Source organism: Heptranchias perlo, chromosome 4, assembly GCF_035084215.1.
Source record: "Heptranchias perlo isolate sHepPer1 chromosome 4, sHepPer1.hap1, whole genome shotgun sequence".
Classification (NCBI taxonomy): Eukaryota; Metazoa; Chordata; class Chondrichthyes; order Hexanchiformes; family Hexanchidae; genus Heptranchias; species Heptranchias perlo.
In genome coordinates, this window is record NC_090328.1 from 14,602,071 (window position 1) to 14,611,217 (window position 9,147).

Sequence of the window (9,147 nt, forward strand, 5' to 3'; positions counted from 1 at the left end):
TAATTACTTTGCATCAGTATTTACAGTAGAAAAAGAGGATAGCATGCCGGAAATCCCAAGAAAACTAATATTGAATCGGGGATAGGGACTCAATAAAATTAACATAAGTAAAACAACAGTAATGAAGAAAATAATAGCACTAAAGAGTGACAAATCCCCAGGACCAGATTTGGTTTCCAGGGTTTTAAAGGAAGTAGGTGAGCACATTGCAGATGCCCTAACTATAATCTTTCAAAGTTCTCTAGATTCAGGAACCGTCCCTCTAGATTGGAAAATTGCACATGTCACTCCACATTTTAAGAAAGGAGAGAGAGGGAAACCGGGGAATTATAGACCAGTTAGCCTAACATCTGTTGTCGGGAAAATGCTGGAGTCTATAATTGAGGATAGGGTGACTGAACACCTCGAGAATTTTCAGTTAATCAGAGAGAGCCAGCATGGATTTGTGAAAGGTAGGTCGTGCCTGACAAACCTGATTGAATTTTTTGAAAAGGTGACTAAAGTAGTGGTCAGGGGAATGTCAATGGATGTTATTTATATGGACTTCCAGAAGGCATTTGATAAAGTCCCACATAAGAGACTGTTAGCTAAGATAGAAGCCCATGGAATCGAGCGAAAAGTACGGACTTGGTTAGGAAATTAGCTGAGCGAAAGGCGACAGAGAGTAGGGATAATGGGAAGGTACTCACATTGGCAGGATGTGACTAGTGGAGTCCCGCAGGGATCTGTCTTGGGGCCTCAATTATTCACAATATTTATTAACAACTTAGATGAAGGCATAGAAAGTCTCATATCTAAGTTTGCCGATGACACAATGATTGTTGACATTGAAAGCAGTGGAGATGAAAACATAAAATTACAAAGGGATATTGATAGATTAGGTGAATGGGCAAAACTGTGGCAAATGGAATTCAATGTAAGCAAATGTGAGGTCATCCACTTTGGATCAAAAAAGGATAGAACAGGCTACTTTCTAAATGGTAAAAAGTTAAAAACAGTGGATGTCCAAAGGGACTTAAGGGTTCAGGTACATCGATCTTTGAAGTGTCATGAACAGGTGCAGAAAATAATCAATAAGGCTAATGGAATGCTGGCCTTTATATCTAGAGGACTGGACTACAAGGGGGCAGAAGTTATGCTGCAGCTATACAAAACCCTGGTTAGACCGCACCTGGAGTACTGTGAGCAGTTCTGGGCACCGCACCTTCGGAAGGACATATTGGCCTTGCAGGGAGTGCAGCGTAGGTTTACTAGAATGATACCTGGACTTCAAGGGTTAAGTTACGAGGAGAGATTACACCAATTGGGGTTGTATTCTCTGGAGTTTCGAAGGTTAAGGGGTGATCTGATCGAAGTTTTAAAAATATTAAGAGGAACAGATAGGGTGGATAGAGAGAAACTATTTCCGCTGGTTGGGGATTCTAGGAGTAGGGGGCTCAGTCTAAAAATTAGAGCCAGACCTTTCAGGGGTGAGATTAGAAAACATTTCTACACACAAAGGGTGGTACAAGTTTGGAACTCTCTTCTGCAAATGGCAATTGATGCCAGCTCAATTGCTAAATTGAAATGTGAGATAGATAGCTTTTTGGCAACCAAAGGTATTAAGGGATATGGGCCAAAGGCGGGTATATGGAGTTAGATCACAGATCAGCCAAGATCTTATCAAATGGCGGAGCAGGCTCGAGGCGCTGAATGGCCTACTCCTGTTCCGATGTTCCTATACCCTTACCTAACAAAAATCTATCAATCTCAGTCTTGAAAGTTCTAATTGCCCCATTGCCCATCACCTTTTGTGGGAAGAGAATTCCAGATTTCTACCATCCCTTGTGTGAGAAAGTGTTTCCCGATTTCGCTCTTGAAAGGCCTAGCTCTGATTTTAAGATTATGTCCCCTTATTTTTGATTTCCAACCAGAGGAAATAGTTTGGCTGTAGCTACCCCATCGAATGCTTTTAGCATTTGAAACACCTCGATCTGATCACCCCTTTATACAATGGAAGCTCACCACCCTGTGCCAATCCATAAAACCTCCATCGAATGTATGTTGCAGCTTCACCTCAGCCCCCACCTCTTCTCCCTGTGGAACTCTTTTCTGTCAGTTTTGACACCTGAAATCCTGTTCAATATGGACAAGTGATCACAACGTAAGCTCCACACCTGTCTCAGTGTTAGGTTTGGATTCCGTCAGGGACATGAAGAGAAATCGTGCGACAGACACCATGGGCTCGATTTTAGGAGCGTGTTTCCGGCGGGTTTCCAGCGGGGTGGCCCCGAAAATCCCGATCTCCGGTCACGTGACCGGATCGCGACGAAATCCCGGCCACTTCCGGGTACCGCGCTGACGTGCGGGGCTGCGCGCGCAAGCCCCGCTGGTGGGAATCCCGCAGGCAATTAAAGCCAGCGGGGTTCCACTTGAGAGTACTTACCTTGCTCGTTGTGGTCAGTTAATGAGCTGAAGCAGCTGTCAAAAGAGGAAGTGTGGGATTTTAGGTTCAAGGCAGTGAGTTTCACACACTGGGGGAAACAGTCTCCCTCCAACCAGGCGTGTTGCAGCCAGCAGCCTGTGGCAGGTGCCAAGGTGCGCTCCATGGGGGAGAGCCCTCACCCACGCAGGAGGCCACCGCGTCACATAGGGCAACCCCTGCCCTCCACCACCCCCCGCCAAGCCAGAGGACAGACCGACACGAAACCGCAGCCCCAGTCCGAGGAACCACACACCTACCCTGCACAACCCCTCAGACCAACACCTGCCAGTTGGGTGGTGTGTGGAGACCCTCGGAGGACGAAGAGCATGACCAGCACCAGCAGCCTCGCAGTCCACGCCATCCGCCGCAGGGACGTGGATCCCCCCAACACGGTGTTGTTGCACGCCCACCTGCACAGCAGGAGGGAGGGCTACTGCAGAGAGAGACGCGTCGCAGAGGGCACCACCCTCGCCACAGGGTCCACAGACCGAGGCGCAGCTCCCCGGACCTCTCCGAGCAGCAGTGCACAGGGAGGCGCAGATTCGCTCGACATGTAGTCGTGGAGATCTGCAGCCTCTTTCATGCCGAGCTGCTCCTGGCTGGCCCCAGCACCAACTGCTTACCTGTCGCTGGCAAAGTCACCACTGCCCTCCACACCTTCTCCTCCGCATCCTTCCAAGGTGCAGCCGGCTACACCGCCGATGTCTCTCAGTCGTCTGCGCGGACGAGCCCTGCAAATACACCTGCACCTACTCTGCAGTAACACGATGGGTGGCATCAGTGGTGGGTCCTCATAGTGATACCCAGGAGCGGGCATTATTGGACACAACGGACAGGATTCGCGGAGACATGGCAGTGGTGGTGTCAATATAATGTGTGCTGTTTGTTGCTCTGAAATTCAATATGGGTAACACCCATGACAAACCCTCAGACACCCTTGTGCACCCCCTTCATGCTGACGAGACGTTTGCCTTACGCTGCCTACTGCACATATGTGATGCATGCCCTGTGGCTGCAGCACAGGTGGTGGCAGGTTGAGTGAGGCTGGCCGTGAGGGAGATGCACGAGAGGGTGAGTATGGGATGGAGCAATGAGATTGTATGAGGAGTGGGTTGCGTGTTAGTGGCAGGGTGAGTACTGGTGAGGTGAGTAGGTGGAGGTAAGATGAGGATGGGGTGTGAGTGGGTATGAAGGGTGATGTGACAGAATAGTGTTGGCGGTGCCGAAGGAGATGTGGGGTGGGGGCAGTGTTGTGGCAGACGGAGTGTAGGGGAAAGACTTCGTGTTCTCACTGTGGCTGACCTACTGCGGTCATTGCAGCGCCTCCTGCACTGTATGCAGGTGGGCGATATGTTGGTGGCGCAGGTGACCCCCTCTGCCACCTCGAGCCAGGCCTTCTTGGTGGCAGAGGCAGGCCGCTTCCTCCCGCCCGCCGGGTGGAAGATCTGTGTCCTCCCCCTCCTCCTCACCCCATCTGATGATAGCTGGGGTGAGGCATCATTAAACTGGGAGCAGCCTTCCCCCTGGGCTGCTCCATGCTGCAATTTGTCCCATTGGTTGCAGCATCTGTCAGTGGAGGACTGCCCCTTTAACTAGAGAGCCTCCAGCTGACAGATCGTACTGCGCATGCACAGCCCGCCCGACGCGCAGGCCAGCGCCGTGGACCCCGGAGGAGCAGGTAATTGATGCCTATTAGTGGGTTGCCTGCTACGATCGCGTGGGCAACCCACTAATTTCGCCGAGCGTGTTGACCACGCTCCCGAAGGACCACCCGCTGGGAACCCGCAGGCTTGCTAAATTCGGGCCCCATCTTTTGGTTTTGTTAGAGTGTGTTACTTCTGCAGGGCTGCAATTTAGGTACACAAATGTGTTTATCACTTGTAATGACAATCTTCTCTCCCTGTGTTTACCAGGAAGAATATGAGCAGGATCCACCATTTATACTCACATATCAAGTGACATTCCCTCTTCCCCCTTCCCCTCACGCGAAAAGACAACTTCTTCCCTATTTTTCAGCCACGTGAAAACTTGAAGAAGATCTGCGACCCACCTCCGAGATGCCCCCAGTAGTCATCACGGCTCCCCCGGGAGAGCGGGATATTATGCTTTTGATGCTGACCATTCTCTGTGCTGCTACCGACTGTCCGCAGACCGGGGATTGGGAGCCCAGGAGTCTGGGGGCATGGAACGGATCAGGAGAGTCCAGAGTAGACAGGAGCGGGATGGGGCCAGGAACAGGTGGGTGGACTCCACAGGGTATCATCCACCACAATGACCTGTAAATAAAACAATTGCCCTCCCCTCCACTTTCAGCCCACCCCCCCCCCACCACCAAAGCCGGCAGCTAGCCTTCCACGCGAGCTTGTTGCTGCAAAAATAAAAATCTGTTAAACACAGTCACCAGTCAAACTGAAAGAACAGAATCTATAATATTTGTGCAGCACAGTCTGGGTTACTGCCATCTCCAGCTGAAGGTTAAGCTGCAGACAGAAACGCAAATAATATTTACTTAAACCTTGCGCTCAGCAAACAAACACTTGTCAGGTTCTTCGGGCTCACTGCAAGGAAACAACCGCCATCGGCTCCGCACGAGATGCCGTTGAGTTACCTTTGCCTCTTTCTTTAACAGGGCTTCAGCAAATGCCTTCCCCAGTCCCTGCGACGCGCCTGTTATCAAGCCCACTCTGTTCTTCAGAATCATTTTCGTGCCAGAGAATACCTTGAATGTACAGGGCCTCTGTGTGCTTCCTCTCCCACCTGTCCTCACAGTAATAAACGCAGACAACTTCTCACTGCTCTTATCACTCCACAAACTGGCACGCAACCAGGAAATGCCTGCAGCAGTTACAATTTCATGAAGTAGCAGCAACACATCACATTCAGGATCCTTTAAGCCTGCCTGTTTGCTACTCGCGGATTTTTTTTTTCCCTGGATATTTCTTATCCAGTCTATTCAGCCTCAGCCAAATGACACTTTTCTACGTAGAAGGGCTAAATCAGCAATCGCTACGCGTCCGTCAATTGAAGGAACCTTAGCTCTTTAACGTGTCCGGTTATATTTCTGCGCATATATTTATATTCTGAACACTACTGTGAATAAACAGTGCATTTCTCAAACTGCTTTGCATTCAGCGTCAGTGTTTGGCAGAGAAGAATTATTGTGCAATCGTTGATCTCCTGTGGCATTGCGCACAGGGTATCAAGGCTAAGGCCTAGAAACTCGATGGTGCTGCGTCTGTTTTTCGGGCGCTAAATGGGTGCCTAAGCCTCCAATATGGCGGGCAGGAAGCGCACGTTCATTACAAGCCAGATGTGCGCATATTGGTGTAGGCAAGAAAATAGGTTCCGAGGCTCATGCCTGGAACAAACATTAGTAACCTTTACATATGCAAATAAGGGGCCTAATGCCTGTTTGAGGCCCCCACCGCAAAATTGGGTTGCTCTGAACGCAGCCGGCTACAGGTCAGATGTGTTCAGGAAAACTAGGTCTACACGGGGCCTAACTGGCGGTCCTTAAAGGGACAGCTGCAGGCCGCCATCAAAAAAGTAAGTTTGCAAAAAAAATACTTACCTGAATGTGGAGCCGGGAGGTGCAGGAGTGCTGCTTCCGACCCCACATTAAAACCATGGGCCACTGCTAGCCCCCCAAACCCATGCCTTGCCCCACCCCCGTCTCAAGGTCCCAATCGCCCCCATCCCGATGGACTCCTGTCACGATATCCCTGTCATTCTCCCTTTCCCAGTCACCCCTCACTTTGACGCTCGAGGCCCAATGTCGAGTGTGTCTCGGGACTACCCGTTCAGGTGCAGGGAATAAATTTCTAGGCTGAAGTGTAGCCTTCAGCTGAAATGGGGTAGAGGATGGGCCAGGGCACGCGGACATAATTCAGTCCCATGTTTAAGTCATATGTTCTGTCCTTATTTTTATATTTCTACAATGTGTCCATGTTTACATTGGAAATTGTCCATCTAAACTTGTTATCCTTTGATTACATCCTGCACTGCGGCACTTCCACTGAGGGGCAGGGCGACAAGTTTACGTAAGGCTCGATTTTAACCCTGGCGGGCAATTAAATTGGCGCACACGATATTGGGCCTTAGACCTTAATTAAATGAGACCGGCAGCTGTGGACACCTGCAGACCATTTGCCAGGCAGCTTGCCGGCAAAGTGCCTTCGAATTTTGGGCCTCTAGATGTGTGCTTGGCCCAAATCAGATTCGCATCGTCCACTAATGATGAAGTTTTGCTTGAGGCATTGCCATTCGAATGCTGTACTATCCAGGCATGCAGCCATTATTATGTCTGCTGCTGAGTGCTGTGGTGATAATACAACTGCTAATAGAATAGAGTGTGGCCTAACTCCTATCTGGTGTTCAGTGGCAGTGGTGCTACTGATTATGCAGGATTAATGTCAAACTTTTCAAGCAAAAGAAAGCCACAAAAGCCTTAATGTTGCAATGTGATGCGGTATATGTCATCAGGGCAAAGTTAATACCTATTTGCCAATGAAACTACCCTTAGAGTAGCCGACTCCGCATAGGGAGGACATATGCTACACCCTAAAGGTGCAGTCTGCCTGGGTGACCAAGACAGGTTGAGGAGCAATAAAGAAATAAATGGCATCTGTTTGCTCTAAATTCGCGAGAAGTCCAGGCAATTAAATTGCGTTTCAAAATTGTCATGAAGAGCATCCCTCGACTTGTATGAGGCATCTGCGCCATCTAGGGTGGAAGACCAGCATCACACTGAGGAACACGTGCACCGTCCTGCAGGGGTGACAGTAGCTTAGAATTTTCTCCCCATCCTTTGGTTGGACATTTATTCATGTATAGAAGTGGCTCGGACTCCACTTCCTATTTATTAATTCTTGCAAGTTTTACCTTATTTTAAAATAAGAAACAACCATCTTTAGATGTTAAATTATAAAATATCGTAAGATTATAAAATTATAAATAATATCATTAATGTTTTGTGTAGCTACGTTTAGCAGTTTTGTTTCTACATATCGTGTCATCTTGCAGATTCCAGATTAATACCAAGACGTGTGAGTTGGCGGCACTGAGTTATATCGGTGTCTCTGGAATCCAAAATGATATTTGATTTTGATCTGCACTTTTGTTCCATATCCCTGATACCCTCATCTAACAAAAATCTATCGATCTCAGCCTTGAAAGCTCCAATTGTCCCCCAGCATCCACAGCCCTTTGGGGGAGAGAATTCCAAATTCCTACTACCCTTTGTGTGAAGAAGTGCATCCTGATTTCGCTTCTGAATCACCTAGCTCTAATTTTTAAGATTACGTCCCCTTGTTCTTGATTTCTCCATCAGAGGAAGTAATTTCTCCGTAACTACCCCACCAAATCTTTTTATCATTTTAAAAACCTCGATCAGAGCACCCCTCAATCTTCTATACTCAACGGAATACAAGCCAAGTTTATGCAATCTGTCCTCCTAACCCTCTAAGCCCTGATATAATTCTGGTGAATCAGTGCTGCACCCCCTTTAAGGCCAATATATCCTTCCTGCGATGCAGTGCCCAAAATTGAACGCGGTACTCTAGATGCGCTCTGATCAAGGCTCTATGTCACGCAAGGATAACTTCCTCCCTGTATTCCAGCCCATTTGAGATAAAGGTCAACATTCCATTGGCCGATTAATGTCTTTGATCGAAATGGGATACTTACGCTGGTGGTATAATTAAGGCTATGGTGGCTTTCTTTTGCTTGAAAAGTTTGACATTATTCCTGCATAATCACAAACACCACTGGTATTGAACACAAGATGAGATTAACATATAGAAGGAGCCTAACGCCTGTATTAGGCGGCAGCCTGGAAAGCTTAAAAAATGGACCCCACTAATATGGCAGGGCTCGAATGCAAGTGTAGATTGGGCTGTTCCACTGCTAAATTTGTGTCCGTTTTACACCCGAAAAACACGTGCAATGCTTACCAACTTCTATCTCAGGATGTCCTAAGGATGTGAAAGGTGCTATATAAATGCAAATTCTTTCTTACCAGTGTAAAGATTGATCGAATAAAACAACTGAAGGGAAATGTTGAACGATAATATACTGGTGCATCACGGGATATTTGACCATGGTTTGCTCAACCATGTTAGAATCATAGAATCGTAGAATCAGAGAAAGGTTACAGCACAGAAGGAGGCCATTCGGCCCAATGAGTCCGTGCTGGCTGTATGCAAGACCAATCCAGTTAGTCCCACTCTCCTGCCCTATCCCCGTAGCTCTGCAAATTTTTCCTCTCAAGTACTTATCCAGTTCGCTTTTGAAGGCCATGATTGAATCTGCCTCCACCACCCCCTCGGGCAGTGCATTCCAGATCTAACCACTCGCTGTGTAAAAAAGTTTTTCCTCATATCACCTTTGGTTATTTTGCCAATCACCTTAAATCTATGTCCTCTGGTCCTTGACCCTTCCATCAATGGGAACAGTTTCTCTCTATCTACTCTGTCTAGACCCTTCATGATTTTGAATACCTCCATCAAATCTCCTCGCAACTGTCTCTGTTCCAAGGAGAACATCCCCAGCTTCTCCAGTCTATCCACATAACTAAAGTCCCTCATCCTTGGAATCATTCTAGTAAATCTCTTCTGCACCCTTTCTAAGGCCTTCACATCTTTCCTAAAGTGCGGTGCCCAGAACTGGACACAATACTCCAGTTG

General features: G+C 48.0%; 1 protein-coding gene across 1 annotated transcript in view; it reads right to left on the reverse strand.

Moving 5' to 3' along the window:
• Positions 1-5,380, reverse strand: part of LOC137320745 (15-hydroxyprostaglandin dehydrogenase [NAD(+)]-like) — a 100,085-nt gene extending 94,705 nt beyond the window's left edge. The window contains exon 1 of the mRNA XM_067982505.1: positions 5,073-5,380. Within this exon, the coding sequence (XP_067838606.1) occupies positions 5,073-5,165 (93 nt within the window). The 5' untranslated portion in view covers positions 5,166-5,380. The remainder of the gene's footprint in view (positions 1-5,072) is intronic.
• Positions 5,381-9,147: the final 3,767 nt, after the last annotated feature.